This window comes from Elgaria multicarinata, chromosome 3 (assembly GCF_023053635.1).
Source record: "Elgaria multicarinata webbii isolate HBS135686 ecotype San Diego chromosome 3, rElgMul1.1.pri, whole genome shotgun sequence".
Lineage (NCBI taxonomy): Eukaryota > Metazoa > Chordata > Lepidosauria > Squamata > Anguidae > Elgaria > Elgaria multicarinata.
The window spans coordinates 6,362,366-6,383,140 of NC_086173.1; the positions used below are offsets into that span (position 1 = coordinate 6,362,366).

The window sequence follows — 20,775 nt, forward strand, 5'->3', positions numbered from 1 at the left end:
TCCTATAGTGGTAAAACACAAAAGTTCCAATCCAATCCCCAAACCCTGCGAGAGCTCTGATTGCATCATGCGTATGTCGATGCCCATGGCAGTGACAGCTCTGCATGCAAGTGGGGGGTGGGGAAGCATGTGACGGTGGAACTCCCCCCCCCCATTAAAGTAAATGACAAAGGGTGCTATGAATGCATTGGATCCCCACACAAGCTGGCGAGACATTAGGGCAAATGCAATGTGCCCAAAGAAAACTAAAGCCATGCCATTTTTGCTGTAGAAGGATCTCCAGTTTCAGGGCTACGGAAGTCGTCCTCAGTAGGGTATGGTGTCAGACTAGAAACAGTTGGTCATGGAATCTGGCAACTTCTAGTGTTCATTTGTTTTTAAATATGCAAATCAACAGGACTGTCTGAAACCCTGCTGAGTATTCCCCATTCATTTCACTGGGACCAAAGCACACTTTTCTCAAGATTGCACCCAATAATACAATGGATCCTGGCTTAGGGTGGGTCCATTGAAATCAATGTGACTTATTACTCATCACTAACTGATTGCAATGGATCTACTCTAAGTTTGACTAAGTCTGGATCAACCCATAATTATTGGAAGACAAAAAGGGAAAGTTTACTTTCCACACAAGTTAAGGTAGAATGATTTATATTTAGTCCCCTACCACACCATTCAACGCAAATCCCATCAACTGCCTAATAGCCAGGAAACTTTAAGAAGTTGCTAAACCGAAGTCCATCACCTACATATCACCTTAACTCTATCCCATATAACTGAGGAACTTTCCCACTTCATCCACCGTTTATACTCTTCCATGTGCTAATAGAAAAGATGCCTAAGAGGCAATCTTGAGTTACCACCACTTATCCCAAAACATAACACAAAGTATCACAAGAGCAGCAACAGGAGGAAGTGTGTGCACAACTCCACAGGGATAAAATAAATTGTTGACGTTCATGGCCCATTCAGCTCTTGCTGATCTGTGGAGCTGCCTCCCTACTGAGAAATGTTCTGAGGACCACAGGGTCCAGTGGTACCAAGGCACACGTGCATTCAATGGTAAGTCTCAACGAATCGCAGCTGGGCTGGTTCGTTCTAGAGTCATCCGCCCCTACATCTTCTTCTCAGTCTCCGAGGTGGTGCTGTTGGTCCTCTCCAGGGGCTCCCCCCGAGGCCGGGACTGGAGGCGAGCAGCATTCTCAGACAAGGGGGGGCGGTAACGGTAGTGGTAGCCATAGGCACGGAGGTGGTAGGTCAGATATTCCAGGGTGTACATCAGCTCTGAGTTCACGTAGTGGAAGGAGACGGCCAGGTCAGAGCAGCACTGAGGGCCCTAGGGAGCACAGGAAGATCAGGGTTAATGGCAGAAGCCACACAGCATGGACCTAATTGCCTGCACTGGGCTTCGTTCGGTAAACATGGATCCCTTTTCAATGTGAGACAGAAAGCCAAAGAGAGCCATGGGGAAAGGAAGCAGCAGCAGAGAAAACTAAAGATGGTCTCTGGCTTGAATTTATTTATTTATTTATTTATTTAATACATTTTTATACCGCCCAATAGCCGAATGCTACAGAGTGGGCCAGCGGAGGATTTGCCACAGGCAAGTTTGCACAGCCATTGGGCAGAGCCACTTGCAGAAACGGTCTGAAAACTTGTGATGTAATTAGATGCAGTATCAAAAGGCAAAGGGGGTGTAGTGCAGAAACCGGGGTTGCGACGAGAAAGAAAGGATGTCTGCAAAGATTAACAGGAGGAAGAAGAGAAACCCTCCAGCTTCTAACATTGCTCCAGATGTATTTTCTCCACAACTTAAATTATATGTTTTAAATTGTATGTTTTGTGATTTTAATTTTTTGTATATTGTTTTTAAGTGTTTTTGTCCTATGTAATCCACCCAGGGAGCCTCAGCTATGGGGCGGTATACAAATGTAATAATAATAACTTTCCAAGCCTGGCTTTTACAGCCTTAAAGCCGGACTGTGCATACGGCAAGATTCTGCAAGAGTACGGAAGAGGCACAGAAAATGGCCCTGGACACAGAATTCAGCTTCTGGAGCATTTCAGAAGAGCCAAATTTCTTGATGTATTTGTCTGTAGATTCAGTGTATGAGATATAGTTAAGTTAGAAGAAAGAAAAGAATTTGATTATTGTTTTAAATGTAAATAAGTAACGAGAGAATATAATTCGAATTTATGATGTGTAGAAAGCCAAAAATACACCTTAACCTTTGTGTTCTTTTCCCTTTACTTTTCATTTCTTCTTTTTCTTCTTCTATTTGCTTTTCTCTCTCTTTTTTCTTTCCCCCTGAACATATGTATTTTATGTAATGTTTTTATGTTATGTATGCTTGTGAAACAATAAAAAAATTAAAAGACGAGCCAAATTTCTAGCCCATATGGTTATGAAGATGTATTTGAAAGTGCGAGGCTGAAATCTCAGGAGCCAGAGGGGATGGTTGTGCCAGGATTCTAGGGCTTGAATTCCCGTGAGTTTTACAGCTCCCTGCCCATCAGAGCAGCGAAGTCAACATTATTTTAAAAAGTGGAACTGCAAAATAAATTGTACAAAATAAAACAAAATCTATTTGCATGATTTATACAGACTGTAACATTTCCCTTGGTTCCCTTACTCAAGAGTAAATCCCACTGATTTCAACTGTATTTACATCCAAGTCATATTAAAATCCAATGCATGCTTACCTTTGAGTAAACCCCATTGAACACAGATATTTACTTCTGAGTAAACACATATAGAACTGACGTTTAATAGTGTGCTCACTCAGAAGCTTTTTTTAACGTCTAAAACAGCAAACTGGGAAGAAGTGCTCTGCAGGCCTATGCTTACATTGGAGGTCTTCTGTTTACTCAGAAGTAATTCTTTCGCATTGTTGTATTATCAGGGAAATGGTTTAAGGGGGGTAATTTAAAAATCCCTTCAAAAATAAGGGATGAACCAATCTAATTCAAGCTTGGCAAGGCTAAAGTCCTCCTTAAGGTGTATCTCCGTGCCAAGTTTCATCACTTTATTTTTAAATATGAGGGTTCTGTAAGCATTTTGCTTAATTCCCACAGGAGCTCCAACATCCTGCTGCCACCCACCATCCTCCAGCATCTGTTGCCTGAGGCAGATGCTTTGCTCTGCCTAATGGTAGGGCAGGCCCCAGCTCAGTGGGAACATAAAGAACAGCAACCGTAGCAGACTGACCAGTGCAGGTAGGTTTGGGAAAAACTCCGGTCTGAAACCCATGAAAGCCACTGCCCTCACCTCTTCCGAAGAATCCTCACTACAGCAGAAACATTGTCACCTACCTCCACAATGGGGTATAAACAGTAGCTCCAATACCAGGATCTTTTTGAGAACTTCGCAGTCAAGTGAGATTCTGGCACAAATGGATGGAAAGTCTCTCTCCCCTCGGAGTCTCGGGAGTCCCCGGCCTCCACCCCCATCTTCTCCATGCACTGGCCCAGGGCAAGGTCCTCAATGGAACTCGTGTGGCTGCACACCTTGGAGGCAAAGCCAGCCACAAAGCGTTTCAGGGCCTCTTTGCTGAGCACATAGCCGGCGCCCCCGCTCATGTAGCCTTGCTTGGCAAAGGGCCGGAAGCGCTTGCCGAAATAGATGGGCCTGTCGGGGGTGTAGTTGGACAGCAGCCACCGCAGGTTGTCCACAACCACAAAGGTGTCATCGTCGGCCTTGAGAAACCAATCCGCCTGCTCAAAGTGGTGCTGATGCACGTAATGGAAAGCCCGAATGGTCTTCCAGTACAACTGGTCCCGGCCTTCCTTGGTGTCCAACCCTATGGTGGGGAAGTTTTCGTCTTGCACCGAGCTCATGAAAAGGACCATGTTGCAGTGACGGGACCAGGTGGCCTTGACATGGCGGGCCTTCGTCTCCAAGTTTTGGGGGCCAGTCATCACCCAGCACAAGATCCGCACCTTGTTGTACAGGTCGTCTGCCACGCCACTCTCTTCGCCTGAGAAGAGGTATATCCACAGGGTTACCATTTTGCACAACAGGCCCCTCCAGCCATGGGCGAGTGCCTCGTATTTATTAAATATTGAACATGTACTTCATTTGCTCTTTACTATGGCAATTAGTTTTCAGTTGACTGGGTTCATACAATACCTCACACTCAAATGTAGATTGTCATAGGTTGTTGTGTTGTGTGAACCCAGCTGAACTAACAAACCATGATTTATTAACCATGAACAAGCCATAGTTCACAACCCAACAACAAACCATGGGTTCTTTTTGTGGGTTATTCATGTTTAACTAACCATAGTTTCTTGGCATGGCTGGGTTCATGCAACGCTACAACAACTTTTAACAACAACTCATAGTTCAATGATAACCCATACTCAACCTTGAGTGTGGCTTGTCGTGTTGTGTGAAACCAGCAAATGACTACATTGGCACATGGACCTGCAAGTCTAAAACATTCCACTTAGAAACTTTACCATTCTGGGACTGATCCGGATTTAGTCATATTTAGAGTAGACCCATTGAAAGAACTTATATTTACATGAGTCATGACTAAAGTGTCCCGTTGAATTCAATCGGCCTACTATAAGCATAACTAAATCTGGATCCAATCCATCAACATTATTTACAGCAGCCTTGGGATTCACAAGCTGGAAAGAGAAGTTGCTGCTGGCAGACCCAGAAATACGGTGTAGTATTTAGAGTGGATGACAGCCTCCATTTCGCTTCTACCTAGAAGGACCAACGTGGTCCTGTAGTACATTCCCAAGTCAGCTGCCAGTGCAACTTGGCTCTCTTCCAGGACAGCCAGCACTTGACTGTACCACTTCAGACCAGGTAGGGGGTAATTAAATGTTCAAATGTAAGTAAGAAAGAAAAACCTAGCTACTCAATACTATTGTATCACAGAAATTTCTCCTGACATAGTTTGGAATGTGTGAGGAGTTTTCACTTTTCTTTCATGTGAGGGTCCAAACACTCAGTCCTGGACCTGCTGCGGTCTGAAGATGTGGATCAGGGCTGTTGGGCCTCTTTTAGTAGGAGGGCTCATGGGCTGCATTCCAGGGGCTTGACTGAAGGCAGATGGGCAGGGGCCAAAATACGAAGAAGACCAGCATATTGTAGCTTTGCGTGCTTCATGCCAATCACAAAGCCCTCAGGGGAGCCATTTTAGCCTTTTAGATTGGGGGGGCGACTGCACAAAAACCTGGAAACTCCTAAATGATTGGTGGCCAGGGGAAAGGGGTTGGTGCCACCTAGGGAATCCTGGAAGGCCAGATGGGGACCCCAGCTTGGCCAGATTTGGTCCCTGGGCCTGGGGTTGCTGCACCCCTGCTGTAGAGTGCAGCAACGAATGCTTCACACATGGGAACATAGGAAGCTGCCTTATACTGAGTCAGACACTGGGTCCATCTAGCCCAGTATTAGCCCTAGTCACCATTGCCAAATCATCAGGAATGCTAGGAGTTGTAGTACAAAACATCTAGAGGGCACGAAGTTGGGGAAGGCTGCCCGAGTGAACCTTGCCTTCCTCCCTGCTCCAGCCCCTACCTTCCAGGTGTGGGTGTGCCACTCTGAAGAGGGCTGATCTATTGACAATCCACTCAGGATCCTCGGAGCCATGTGATGGCTGGGTGCGGGGCCTTGAGGATTTTCCCCACATAAGGTTGCCCACCAGGCAGAAGGTGCTGACAAAGCCAGCAATGAGGCCCAGGTGGAAAGCGAAGAAGGAACTCTTGGAGCCGAGGAACCCCATGCTACCTGGCCACTAGAGGTGGAGAGCTGCAAGACAGGAGCGGGTGTACTTCACCTAGCCTGTAGTGGGGAGAGAGGAGAAAAAAAGCAAGTGACCTTGGTTGGAGGTTTTATCCTGGCACTGCCAGCGACAAATTGTTAATCTGTTGTAGCTGCACCTATCACCATAGAAACAGATCAGCTGTTTGCAAACTGTTTGAAATTTATTTATTTATTTATTTATTTATTACATTTATATACTGCCCCTTAGCTGAAGCTCTCTGAACGGTTTACAAAAGTTAAAAACAGTAAACATTAAAAGTATACAAAATTTAAAAATATAAAAACAACAGTATAAAAACAACATTATCCATTTAAAAACAACAGTTCTGGAGGTCCGTTAAAAAACAAATTTAGCGTTGTTAAATGGTGTTAAATGGCTGGGAGAAGAGAAAAGTCTTGACCTGGCGCCGAAAAGATAACAATGTTGGCACCAGGCAAGCCTCATCGGGGAGATCATTCCACAGTCGAGGGGCCACCACCGAAAAGGCCCTCTCCCTTGTTGTTGTCCTCTGAGCTTCCCTCAGAGTAGGCACTCGGAGGAGGACCTTAGATGTTGAGCGCAGTGTACGGGTAGGTTCATGTCGGGAGAGGCGATCCATCAGGTATTCTGGTCCCAAGCCATGTAGAGCTTTATATAAAAACCAGCACCTTGAATTGGGCTCGGAAACGTATAGGCAGCCAATGCAAGTGGGCCAGAATTATATAAACATTATATATACCCAAGCACCAATGTACATATGTATACACACACGCATGCGCACACACACACATTCTGCTGTTACATGGTGTTTTCAGAATTCTCCCATTCCAGGGAATGATCTAAAGCAGCCTCCCCCAACCTGGTGCCCTCCAGATGCCTTGGACTACAACATCTGGCTTCTGTTACTCATTTAACATCTAATCTGTCATACACTCTGTTACGTTAACTCGAGTGTTCTTTGGTCAGTTAAGGGGTTGCAGACCATAGGTTCACTTTAAATGGTTTAGGCTTGCAAGTCAATGTTGTGATTTCTCTACTGGGCCCAGCAAAAACTGTCATTGACTTCAAACAGGCTGAGCCTAGACCCACTGCAAAGTTTTCTCCTGCTTACTGAAGACGAGCCATTTGAACTGGAAGGATAACCAATTTACATTCAAACTGGCAGTCTTTTCTATGCACCATGCCTTTTCTGTATCAAGTGGGGCTACGAACTGCATGAGCTGATTCCTGTCTGCTCAATTTGACCGGTAACATTGAGCCACAAGGAGATATTTCTCCAAACCTTTTAAAAAAAATCTTTTAAAATATTCGAGTCAAAGGCAATTGCAACATGGAATAGATAAAAACCCAACACTGTCTGCTTGGTTGCTTTTCAGAGTCAGTGAGACTCCTTCCCGGGATTTTGTATACCTTTTAGACGTCTCTTTATTACTGATTTAGATTAACCTCATGAGATAATTAGTGTCTGCCCAGTTGGGTTTGCAACAATGAAAGGTACTGAGCAGCTCCTCTCGAAACTTGTTTGGCTCTTTCCTTGGTCAGGAAAGTTTTTGGCTAAATTTAGTGGGTCTGGTGGGGTCCAGGGGACATGGATTAGAATCACTTCCATCATCATCATCATTGGGACCATTTTATTTTGTCCCACTCCCTTGATTTTGTGTTCGCCTTCCCTTCCCAGATCTGCGATTGACTTTCTCTAGCCGGCTTTTCGCTCTTCTGCGCTGGACTTTCCCTAGCCGGCTTTGCGCGCTTTCTTTTTTCCTTGTGGTCTGTATTGCTGGGAACGCAACTGGGAATCGGGCTTATGAAAGGGTCAGAAAACTGGAGAACTCGAGAAAGTACAACTGGGATTTTAAAGTGGGACCCCCTTACCCCATAAGGTGTGAATGGAGGTGTGTCTCTAGGGTCCCCCTTTTAACCAACTCACCTATCCAAACTTGCCAATTCCCGGCCAATGAACCGAGAACAGTGGTGGAATTTCAGAACACTGAAATGACTCAGGTTGCTTTCTTGCCCAAATGGCCTGTATTTCTTAGCAGCAAGACAGATCACACGCTGCAGAGGAGCCCTTCAACATGCCAGAAGAAAAAAGTGCAGCTGTCATCAGTGACATTCTATGGTTTTAACAAATCCGGTTACAGCTTATGTTGATAAGACTAGGTTACTACTACAGGTGCACTAATTACTCTCTACTTCTTATCTCAGGCAAAAGCTTGTTCAGCAATTTGGGTGTGTATGACAGACACGGTTTCTTTCCATAAACAGTCCTTATCGGTTACATACCAATTTGAACACTGACCTTCTAGTAAAAGGGTCTTCTTGCAGAAGACTCTTAATAAAATTACGTTACTGATTACACGAGGCATTTCAACCTTTTAGAATGGGGAAAACTGCACAAAATCCAGGAAACCAACAAAGAATGGGTCTTTGGAGGAAAAGGAAGGAAGGGGGCATGGCCTTCTGGGAAATCCCAGAGGGCTGGATAGAGGTAGGGCAGATTTGGGCCTGATTTAGAGGAAACATGGTCAGTCCTATGGCAGGGAAATAGGGAGCCAAGCCAACATGACGATCTCAGCATTTGTGAAGCCTCACCTATACTGTCAGATCTGCTCTGCCCCACTTCGCCTTGCCCTATTCATGGGACACCTAGCAACAACCTATGGGGAAGCCATACTTTACTGAAACTGAGAAGCTTTAAGGTGGGATTCCTGCACTGAGCAGGGGGTTGGACTCGATGGCCTTATAGACCCCTTCCAACTCGACTATTCTATGATTCTATGAACAAAACAGTCTATAGTCATGGGTGGGTGGGGAATGAGAAAGCTTAGTGACAGCCTAGGTCGGAGCCACACACCCCAAAGTTTCCCCTTCCCAGCGCCTGCCCCCAACAAGCACTGAAATGCTACTGAGAGCTACCAGTTGCCAAACCAGTTTCCATAGCAACCAAGGGGGACATCTCTTAGATCAACTGGAAGCTAGGACTGAACAACAGAGAACAGAGAGCTGTTTCTCTCCCTCCAGTCTTCCAACACATGCAGGGTTATGACTGAAGTAAGAACTGCAATCCGTCTTAGTGGTTGCAATTGGAGTCGATGGGTAGCCCAGATGTAGGCTGCGGGTCGTAAACACTTTTATGAGGGAGAAAGCTCCATTGATGCTCTTCTGCTAAAAAAACACATAGGATTGTGCTGCTAGTAAACAAATTTAGGACACAATCCTATGTATGTTTAGACAGGAAAAAGTCCTACAGTTCCCAGCATACCGCAGCCAGCATGCCCTTAAAAGCAATGTCATGCATGCATCCATAAATACACTCTTTGTCCCATAACCATATAATAGCTCAGCTCAAGGACCTTCAAATCTAATATTCCCTGTGGGTTCACCACTACAGATCGATCTCACCTGCCTGCAGAAACCCTCATCTGCTGCTCCACAGCTACACATCCCCACTCAAGACCTCCTCTTGGAAGGTGAACTTCTGGATGTTCAGAGATGGACTAGGGTAGTTCTGACATCCTGTTGGGGGGCAGAGCAGCTTATGAGCTTTCTATATCAGTTTTCCCCTAACCTGTGCCCTCCAAATGTTTCAGACTACAATTCCCACCATCCTGGACCACTGGCCATACTGGCTGGGTTGATGTGAGTTGACATCCAAAAACATCTGGAGGACATCAAGTTGGGGAAGGCTGTTCTGTGGCAACAGATGCATCATAGGGCCCTTCCCTGAACACCCTATGGGATCTGACAAACTGTGACCCCTTTTAATTTTAAATGCAAGCTGCCCCCAGCCCACAATTTGAATCAGCTTTCTGATCTCTCACCAAACCGCCAGCTGACATCAGCTTTCAGGCAGCCAGATGCTGGGCTCTGGCCAGGTCCTGCTAATAGCCGGTCTGTCCATATTGTGGCCCCCACTGGAGACAGTCAGGACCAAACTAGACATGATGCCAAGTAGGTACTGCAATTAGTCATTTTTAAACCAACTGCAGAGGACAGGGGTTTGATTCAGGGTAGACCCACTAAAATCAATAGGAGCTAAATTAGTCACAAACTTAAGCCCCATTAAGTTTAATGCGTATACTTCGCATGCAACTAAGGATCTGATCTGAATCAGGACCCTGGCCTGGGGCCTGGGGAGGGGCTTTAACCCTCAGCCCACCGTGACAGTCCCAATCTGAAGCACAGCTCCTGTACCTGCGAACTATACGGCTCCCAGTGATGCTTGCTGAAATCTCAGAAGAACAGATGGGGGAGGGCTGAGCAGATTTTCTGGTGATCATGGTCATGGTGAGGGTAGATATATTTGGCCTGCCTCACGTGGAGCAGAAGCAGGATACATTCTTTTAAAGAATCAAACATATGCAGGCGAAGTAAAAACCCATATATTTGCTAACTTTGCATAATTTGCACTGGTTGCAGTTTTATTTCAGTTGCTTTTTTTGGGCAGAGCTAGGGTTATTTGTAGACTTTTCCCAAACCCCAAGTTACATATCAAAACTTCCTGGACTATTGATCTTACAATATAGGCCCCACTGTCTATTGTTACTGTTCCAACATATCAAGGGAGCAGAAGGAAAGGTTGTAAATTGCATATTACCTCTCAGATCAGGGACCACTGCGCAGAACAACCCAGAGTCAGCACCACTTCTGAATCCATGCAGGTCCTGGGAGAACATCACCCCAGGGCTGCAGTGCAAACTGTGTGGGTCACACCTGCAAGTTAGCCAATGTTAAACTCACCCAGGGGTGAGTCGGCTGCCGGCTTCTCCACAAAGCCTCTTCAGGGAAGTTAAGGAGCGGCCGTGCCTCCAGCCTACATTACGAGGGCCGGCCCCTGGACGCGCCCATCAGCTGGCAGATTGCAAACTCTCTCCTGATAGGAATAGATGCAAACAGACCTGAAAAATGCTGACCAGGGAGGGGCTGCTTTTGGGGTTTTTGTCATGCTTAGAGATAACCCGGTGACATCTGGGGGACATAATGCCTGGCCCAGCTTTAAGCCTCTCCGAAAGGGACACTGGGAGGAAAGCCAGAATGGGAGCCTGGCGTGATCAATGGAGTTAGGCCTGGCCGGGAGAGGGGGCTCAATTGTATAGGCTATTTCGGTGCCAAGGCTCATCCCTATACAAATGAAGAAAGAGTTCCTCCGATCATGTGCAGTGTGATTTCCCCTCAACGGTGATGATGGACCACCCCGTTCATTTTATTTATCAACCAAGAATCAGAATCCTCAGTTCAACCGTCCTTTCCACTGTACAAAATCATTTTCAACCGATCTCATTTGCTCTGGTCATTTGCCTTATTTCATGCCTTATTTGGGTGCTTTCTGGCCCTGCCTCATTCATGGAAGTTCCAGGGGTCTGGACAATGGTGGGTGCTTACAGACAGCGCGGCTGTAGCACTAACAGGAGGCACTGGGCAGCTATTCTGACTTCTTCCTTAATGGGTTTTATGCAAATCATGCCCCTCCTGTATTTTCTCATTTATTTGTTAACGTTTCTATGCCACCTTATCTGCTAAAAAGTCATCAAGGTGGTGTATGACATTTTAATTTAAAACAATAAAGTAAAAACGTTGCTTCTTCTTTCATTTTCCTTAAGGCAGAAAATCCATTAAGGAAGAAAAACCAGAACAGCTGCCCAGTGCCTTTCTGACAGTGATTATATGGCATTGCGCTGCTGTGCCCTCTTTTCTTCCCTTAACATTCTCTTAAGGTGTTTTTCTGTCATAAGGAAAAATTCAGAGGGTCATGAGGGGAAGTCAAGGATGTCTGGACCACCTCTACACACCCCGCCAATAATCAATGGCTGAGGCAAACCAGTGGCAGGCTAAAAGCCTCATCTGGAAGCATCCTTTGTTCCAATGCTGCCATAACATCAGTTACGTGGTTTACCACGCTTTTCCCCACTCACATAAAAGTTAAGCAATTTTATTGTGTTTTGTTACATAATTGTGAAAATTGCTCAATAAAGACATTAAAATATATATGTTAAGAGTTGATGGCCAGTCTGGAAAAGGAAGGAGACAATTACATTTTTATTTATTTATTTATTTATTTATTTATTTATTTATTTATTTATCATACTTATACCCCGCTCCTCAGCCAAAAAAGGCTCTCGGAGCGGCTTACACTTAGCAAAAAAGACAGTCCCTGCCCTCAGGCTTACAATCTAATAAAATTTTTAATTTTTATTGCCTTGTGACCAGATACAAAAGAGGGCAGGGCTCCTGCAGTGGTAAAGAGGGAATTTCACCAGGTGCTGCACGCATACAAATGACACCTGCTGAAATCCCCTTTTCTATACAGCTGTTAAAGATACGGGAGCCCTGTCCTCCTTTCCATATGGTCACTCTAGCCATGGCAATAGACAATAAAAAATAAATAAAAAAACCCACCAAACCAAACAAAACAGAAGACTTGTTGGCTGAATCCAAATCAGACTTGCACCTACGCTATTTAACTTATACATAAACGATATTGAGGAGGCCCTGTCTGACCAAGAAGGACACTTGCCCAAACTTGGCACAAGGAAAATTCCTATTTTACTTTACACAGACGATGCTGTTATTCTCTCCCGCTCTAGACCTGGTTTGAAACATCTTTTAATGAAATTTTCCAACTTCTTTCCCTCAAAAGTCTGGTACATCACAACAATCTCTGCTTCTTCAGTTGGCATTGAATAATAATCTTACAGTGCAACTGTATCAGTGCCTCCTCAGAAATTCTGTTTTGTACAATGGGGCCTCCTCCCACGGAAGTAAGTAGTCTTATACTCACCTATATGGAAAAAAAGGCCCATTGTACTCAGTGGGACTTACTTCTGTGTAGACATGTATAGGATAGCACTACATCTTTCTTATGTTGTACAGAAATTTAAGACAGTATAACTTTGACACCTCTGTTTTAACTTACATATCCCTTGTATATGACTCATGTTCAGGTTCAATTTCTTGGCTGACACCTGTTGAATGACTGTTTGCTGTCACACAGCTGTTTTGGCCGCAGAGCATCTGCCAGGGAAAAATGGTTGGGGCTGCAATTCCTGTATGTCTTTGTACTTTTGCCTTTGATCCACTTCCTGTGACGAGTAAATATTTGCCGACTTAAGAGGGATGGGTCTTTTATAGCACCCAGTAACTACAATGCAAATAAATATCATACATACAGGATGACCAGATGCAAAAGAGGACAGGGCTCTTTAACTGTTGTATAGAGGGGATTTCAGCAGATGCATGGCAAGCTACACGTATTGAAATGTCCTCTTCTACACAGCTATGAAAGATGCAGAACCCCAAGCCTCTTTCACATCTGGCTACTCTACATACATACAGCTGGTTTCCTACAGAGAAGCAGAAGCTTCCTGGATGCTAGAGGGATGAATATCGCAAGTAACCCTGGGTTATAAAAATGCATTTTCAGGTCACCCAGATTCAGGGAAGCATATGTATGATGACCATATAGAAAACAGGACAGGGCTCCTGAATCTTTAACAGTTGCATTTAAAAAGGGAATTTCAGCAGGTGTCATTTGTATGCATGCAGCACCTGGTGAAAGCTGCAGGAGCCCTGCCTAGCATGACCAGATCCAAAAGGGGGCAGGGCTCCTGCAGCTTTAACTCTTGTGATGAAGAAGGAATTTCACTAGGTGCTGCAAATGACATCTGCTGAAATTTCCTTTTCTATGCAACTGTTAAGATACAGGAGCCCTGTCCTCTTTTCCATATGGTCACCCTAAGCGTGTGGCACCAAGCCTAGGGTGACCATATGAAAAGGAGGACAGGGCTCCTGTATCTTTAACAGTTGTATTGAAAAGGGAATTTCAGCAGGTGTCATTTGTATATATGGAGAACCTGGTGAAATTTCCTCTTCATCACAACAGTTAAAGCTGCAGGTGCCCTGCCCTCTTTTAAGTCCAGTCACAGTATAGCTGCAGTATAGCTCCTGCAGCTTTAACTGTTGTGATGAAGAGGAAATTTCACCAGGTGCGACATGCATATAAATGACACCTGCTGAAATTCCCTTTTCTATGCAACTGTTAAAGATGCAGGAGCCCTGTCCTCCTTTTCATAGGGTCACCCTAACCAAGCCAAGCCAAACAACTAAGATTGGTGTGTCATTGAAATGTTTACAAATCCAGTAAATAAGAATTGAAAAATGGATGAGTGGTAACAAATAGGTTTTGGGTCACATTTTATTGATTTCAGAACTATTGACTGCCCATTTTTAAAATGCCATTATGACTTTAAGTCATGGGCAGGCAGTTTGTATTTTGACCTAAAACTCCCATCATCCCTCACAATTGCCTAAACATCTGGAGAGTCACATTGCCCACCCCCTGCTTTAAACAAATCATATCATTGCAGGTAACATTCTGCCTCGTAGTACAGGCCAGGTGCATAGCTCAGAGGTCCACAGACATGAGCCTTACGTGATTACGTCATAGTTCCCTGAGAAGCTTTAAAATGTACAAAGCAAGCAATAATACTCCAAATCCCTTTGCAGTTATTTATTTATACCTTCCCTTCCATTAAGAATAATACTCAAGATAGCTCGGGTTTTATAGGGGAAACTGGCAAAGCTACTGGCTGGCAAAGCTACTGGCGGGGGAAGAACTGGCAGGTGAAGCCGGTGAAGCAGTTTCACCTGCCAGCAGCTTCTCTTGCCAGCAGGTGAAGCCGGAAAAGCTACTGAAAAGCTTCTTGCCAGCAGGTTCTCCAGCCATCAGCTTCCCATGCCATCAGCTTTTCTTGCCAGCAGGCGAAGCTGTCAAAGGTACTGGCTGGCGAAGCTACTGGCAGGGGAAGTACTATCTCCTGTCTTTTGAAATCTTCGTTGTTTGTTGTTATTTTGCTTCTGTCCACCGTTCTGAATTCTCTGCCCCATCTTCTCTTTTTCTCTTCCAAGCCCTGCCCCGTCTTCTCTTTTTCTCTTCTATTTCCTTCTCCCCTCCCCCAGCCATTTTCTTCCACTCTACAAAATGGAGGAAGTCATGGTGTCAAATCTCAAACTTCCCTGGTTTAAAGCTACCTCACACTAAAAAAACAAAGGCAAAAAGAACCACACGGTTCGCTCTTGTATGCAACTACATTGCCAGACTCACGGAAGAGCTGAGGTGCAGGTTGGGGGAACACTACCACCCTCCCACTCCCATAGACACAATGGTGCTAAGACATTTCTCCTGTTTTCCGTTTCCTTGCCTGAGAGTTAGACTGGGTTGACAGCCAAAGTTTCTTCATAAGCATGCCTGAAGTTTGCCAGTACAAGTTTTAAACAACAACAAACAAATCAGGACCTTTCAATAGGCCAGCTTTGGCAGATCGTAAGCATAAGTAAGCTTTTGAGTTACACAGAACTCTGTTGGTCTAATAAAAGGTAAGGTGCAATCTACTTTTTATTTCTGGGAGCAACAAAGCAATTAATATCTGTTTCCACAGCTGGACATGTGGACTTAGTAAACACATGGTCGTGCATAGTTGTGTCATTATATTTGTAAATAGTGGGGGTTGGATCCAAACCCTTTGTTCCACCAGCAAAAGGGCACCGCTTGTGCAATGGCGCATCTGCATCTCCTCTGTGGCCCGTGGCCCCCTGTGAACCCTCCAAATCAACTATGAGGGTTAAGGAGCAGATTTGGAAGGCAAGCAGGGAGTTGCAGGTTTGAGAAGGGGACACCAAAGCCCATGAGTGGTTAGCTTCCGTTGGCAGAACAACAGATCTGGAACTAACTCTTAAGAAAATAAAGGCACAATCCATCCCAAGTGAAGCATTTTAAGGTCCATTGATTCCAATGCGAGACATTTTAAGCACATACGTACTTAAAATCTATCATTTAAAGCATTGATATCGAAAAGTGCTTTATTTTGAATGGATTGTGCCCTAACTTATTGAAGGTTGCAAACCTATACACCAAACTTAGTGTATGTCCCATTTAACACAGTGGATCTTCTTTCTAAATAGCGTGTATGGCAATAGTTGATACAAACAGAATCAATAAAGAAACTCTGGGCTTTAAAGGTTAGAATTTCTCTATTCCTCTATTGATAAAAATACCATTGTTTAAAGGTTTCTTCCTAAATATATATTCATATATACTTCTTTACAGAGATTCCACATGGAATGGAGGTTTGAACGCTCCCCATTTCCCCCCCCCCCCATGGCATTAGCCCTAAGCTAGATGGTGGTGAGCTAAACACTTCTTACACCAAACTGAATACTTCTCTACCAACAATATTATGATTGGATTTTCAATTTGTTTATGGGGGATAATAAGACTTTAATCTATTATTGCTTCTTTTCAGTGTTTCTGAGGAAGCAACACACGAAAACAGGAATTATATACCGATAGCCTGTTAAAAAAGCCCATATACACTGAAGAAACTTATTTATTTGTGACTTTACACTGTAAATTCCTACTGTAACCTCATTGTATTGTGTTGTTTGTTAGGTTTTGGAATAATGAAGAGACCTATACGTGTCTCAATACTATTGATTATTACTGCTGTTGTACAACATTGCAATTGTTTATAACTTTTATGTTATCCACTAAAGATGGTTTTTGGTACATTAATGTTGAATTTTTATTCTTATTATAAAACTTTTGTTTCGTTATAACTGTTCTCCCCGTTTTTTACTTTAACTATACTATAGTAGTTGTGTGCCTTGTGCACTATTTTGTCTGCATTGTTCTTTTTAAATAGGCATGTAGGATTGCACTGCACAAGATCTATGTGTCACAGTCTTACAAAATAAGTCCCCAAAGTTAGAAGCCCACATATTTTTTTTCCTAGCCATATATCACACATTCAGGCTGCAATCCTATACCAATCTATTTCAGAGTAAGTCCCATTGAACTCAATGGAGCTTACTTCTGAGCAGACATTAGGCTTGTGTTGTTAAGATATTTATAAAATTAAAATAAAACAACTTTAGAAAAGCATTCCTGCTTGGTTTCCCAGAGGTGATTCTTACTTGCCAGAGGCAACAAGGCTATTTAGGAGCCTGGTATCCATCTTTTTGTTTTTACATACACTAAAGGAGTTTACAGTATTAGAACTTAGGTAGCCATCTCATAAAGACAAAGGCCACCATACTTTAATGCCATCAAACAAAGGAAGGTATTGCTATCTAAAAGAGGGCACATAAGAAAACATGACCCTACCTTACCCTAAGTAGGTCCACTGGTCCCTCTTGTTAGCCAAGCATGCTCCAACTGGCAGAACTGAGCAACAGTGTACAGCAGCCTTCCCAAACTTGGATTAGATGAACCCTTTGTCTGATCCAGCATGGGACTTCTTACGTTTTTATGTTCTTATGCAGAAGGTGAAACCTGACACCCTCCAGATGTTTTGAACTACAACTCCCATCAGCCCCAGATAGCATAGTCAAATGGTTAAAGATGATGGAGATAATTTATTTATTTATTTATTTATTTTATTTAAGGATTTTTATGCCGCCATTCAGCCAAAAAAGGCTCTCACGGCGGCTTACAAAAGTATTTCTTGACAGTCCCTGCCCACAGGCTTACAATCTAAAAGACATGACACAAAAGGAAAGGGGATTGGGAGGGAGGAGGAGGAGGGGGGGGGGATAATGCCCTCCAGTCCAAAATATCTGAAGACTATGAAGTTGGAAAAGCTGGCATATGACTTCTAAGTGTTGACATGAGGTTTCTGAAATAAAACTCAATTTTTAAATCTTTGCAGTAAATTCTGATTATTAGCAGAGGTTTGTCAGAGCCCAGTGCTGAGACTAGAATAATAGAAGACCCAATGACCTTGCAACTTAGTGTTCTTGTAAAGGGATTAAACATCTAACATGTATCCTTCTGTGATTTTTACAATAAAATACTTCCCCCCCCCCAAAAAAAAATTCAAATTCTTTGAAAAAAATATTTTCAATAAATATTTGAACTTAACATTCAATTACAAAGAAAAACAATGAAACAAAGGACACATGTTGGTCACCTGTACAACTGTTTTAGTAGTTTACAAGATTAACAAAGAATTGCTGGTTTCACCCCTTATAATTACCATCCTATAGTGGTAAAACACAAAAGTTCCAATCCAATCCCCAAACCCTGCGAGAGCTCTGATTGCATCATGCGTATGTCGATGCGCCCCTTCACTTCCATGGCAGTGACAGCTCTGCATGCAAGGGGGGGAAGCATGTGACAGTGGAACTGACCCCCCCCCCCCCCAATAAAGTGAATGGCAAAGGGTGCCATGAATGAATTAGATCCCATTAGGGCAAATGCAATGAGCCCAAAGAAAACTAAAGCCATGGCATTATTGCTTTAGAAGGATCTCCAGTTTCAGGGCTACGGAAGTCCTCCTCAGCAGGGAATGGTGTCAGACTAGAAGCAGTTGGACATGGAATCTGGCAACTTCTAGTGTTCATTTGTCTCTTAATATGAAATCAACTGGACTGTCTGAAACCCTGCTGAGTATTCCCCATTCATCTCAGTGGGACCAAAGCACACTTTTCTCAAGACTGCACCCAATAATACGATGGATCCTGACTTAGGCATGCTTAGGGTGGGTCCATTGAAATCAATGTGACTTATTACTCATCACTAACTGGTTGCAATGGGTCTACTCTACGTTTGACTAAGTCTGGATCAACCCATAATTATTGGAAAACAAAAAGGGAAAGTTTATTTTTCGCACAAGTTAAGGCAGAATGATTTATATTTAGTCCCCTACCACACCATTCAACACAAATCCCATCAACTGCCTAATAGCCAGGAAACTTTAAGAAGTTGCTAAAACAAAATCCATCACCTACATATCACCTTAACTCTGTCCCATATAACTGAGGAACTTTCCCACTTCATCCACCGTTTATACTCTTCCGTGTGCTAATAGAAAAGATGCCTAAGAGGCAGTCGGCAATCTGGAGTCACCACCACTTATCCCAAAACATGACAAAGTATCACAAGAGCAGCAACAGGAGGAAGTGTGTGCATGTTGCTTTGTCCACAAGGTGTACAGTCATGATTCTACATATATGGTAACAGGAGTTGTGATCAGTTCTCTCTTGCACAGGCAAACCGTACTTGTAAACTGCACGGGGTCAATTTTACAACCAAGTTGTGAAAGATGCATTGTCAGTCTGAGGAGACATCCACCCTGAGTTAACTCCTCCCACTGCCCAGGATAGGCAAGGAACATGTGATCAGGCTTTTTTGCCTTGGTCCTGGCTCCTTCCAGCCATTTTGCTCCTTGCCTCCACCTAGGACAGAGCTCCTTCAAGTTTTTCTTTCAACAAACACTCTCCTCAGGCTCTTATTATCTTTTTATCTTTTCCTATTCTTTATCTCTCCTTTTCCAGTTTTTCTGTTCTGTGTACACAAACAAAAACAGAATAAATCTCCCTAAACCCACACACACACCACAGCACACTACACCAAGGCTGCAGCTGCCTCCATGGTTTTTCCTCTGCTATGGTTCCTCTGCTGGAGATCTGCAGGGCAGCTACTTGGTCCTCATATCACACATTTGTTAGGCATTATAAACTAAACAAATATGATTTGGCTGAACCAGCCTTTGAACACAGAATATTACAACAGGTTCTACCTCAAACTTAGGTTCAGCCTAATTTGGGCCCATCCTATCTGAATAGCAGCTTTTGTACATCCCATGATGTATGTCTCCTCACACTGGATGGCAATGGAAAGTTAGGTACCTACTGTGCAGTTCTGTTCTGATTTGGCGCATTCCGATCCATACTGCACCCTGCGGCAGGCTGAACAATCTCATTGGCTGCGTTCAGATAACACGAGAGTCAACGGTGGGGTAATAATCAACTCGACAGGAGTTTATCTAGGGGGTACTCCCCACACCTGTGATAATAATCAACCGTGGTGTAAATTAGGATCAGCACTGAGTTGACTATTAGTTCATGCTGAGTTGACTTACTCATCCCCTGCCCTCTCCCCTCCCCCCCCCCGTCCTCCCACTAGTATCCCATTGGCCATTGCTGCCGAAAATCTATCCTGCCAGGTGGACTAGAGTGGCAGCCACTGCTTTGGCCACTCTTGCCTTGAGACTCTGTGGCTGATGAAATAACGAATGGCGGCCGAGGAAATAACCAACGGTGCCTTCCACTCAACACGATAACCAATGGTGGTTCAAACAGCTGACTCTGCACAGCACTGGTTATTTAAACCACCACTGATTATCGTGTTGTCTGAACCCAGCTATTATGTTTTTCCAAAGGGACTGTGCTGATCCCGAAGAGATGGGTTTTGTACTGTCTCTTCAGTTGCCTCTACATTTTCTTCTTTCTTTATTTCTGGATCCTCAGTTCCTACTCTGTCTAAAAGCTCAGCTAGAAAAGAAATGTCTGGGAGGAGCCTTGATGAGCGTTATGTGAAAGGCAAACAACCTATGAAGCAGTTCATCCCGTATCAACCATCCACATTTAACTGTGAGACACCAACACAGCTTGGAAGCATGAAACTGGTCTGTGTGCCCCGGTGCCTTCTTATAGAGAGCTAGGATCTAGTGTCCTCCACCTATCACAACGGTACCCACCCAACTGTCCCCCTATGATTCTTGCTGTTCTTCCTTCAGTGGCAAAATGCAGGCCCCTCTGCAGTGCTCAATCTACAGTCATGCAATTTGTACCCCATTCACACGGCAGCAGTGGCCTGAACCTGCTCTAACTCTCAGGAAGGGTCTTCCAATAGAATCCTTAGATCCTTTCCACCCAGTGCATTGAGAACTCATAGGAAGCAGGAAACCCATCTCTTCCTTCCAGCTCACATCATGCACAAGGTTTGGAGATCACACATGAGCTGCAAGAACCATAGTGAAGATGGGGTTGGGGAAGCAGCACCATGCAAGCCTGATTTTAGCTCTGCAGCACATGAATTAAAAACCACCTCCTCTACCATCCCCAAGACCCCTGCCCAGAAACATACACTTGTGCACAACTCCATGGGGATGGAACAGAATTTGTTGGCACGTGGCCCATTCAGCTCTTGCTTATCTGTGGAGCTGCCTCCCTACTG

General features: G+C 44.1%; 1 protein-coding gene across 1 annotated transcript; it reads right to left on the reverse strand.

Annotated features, from left to right (window-relative positions):
* Positions 1-1,114: 1,114 nt before the first annotated feature.
* On the reverse strand, positions 1,115-5,741 carry LOC134396523 (glycoprotein-N-acetylgalactosamine 3-beta-galactosyltransferase 1-B-like). The gene is made up of 3 exons (XM_063123035.1): positions 5,537-5,741; positions 3,313-3,977; positions 1,115-1,336 (listed from the first exon to the last, which is right to left on the reverse strand). The coding sequence occupies exons 1-3, from the start codon at positions 5,739-5,741 to the stop codon at positions 1,115-1,117; spliced, it is 1,092 nt and encodes a 363-aa protein (XP_062979105.1).
* Positions 5,742-20,775: the final 15,034 nt, after the last annotated feature.

Excerpts from the sequence above, each read along its gene's own strand:
- LOC134396523 (XM_063123035.1), bottom strand. The coding sequence starts at position 5,741 with ATGGGGTTCCTCGGCTCCAAGAGTTCCTTCTTCGCTTTCCACCTGGGC. Across the intron at positions 3,978-5,536 it reads GGCACACCCACACCTGGAAG|GCGAAGAGAGTGGCGTGGCA; the intron begins GTAGGGGCTGGA and ends ACCTCTTCTCAG. Across the intron at positions 1,337-3,312 it reads GTTTATACCCCATTGTGGAG|GGCCCTCAGTGCTGCTCTGA; the intron begins GTAGGTGACAAT and ends TGTGCTCCCTAG.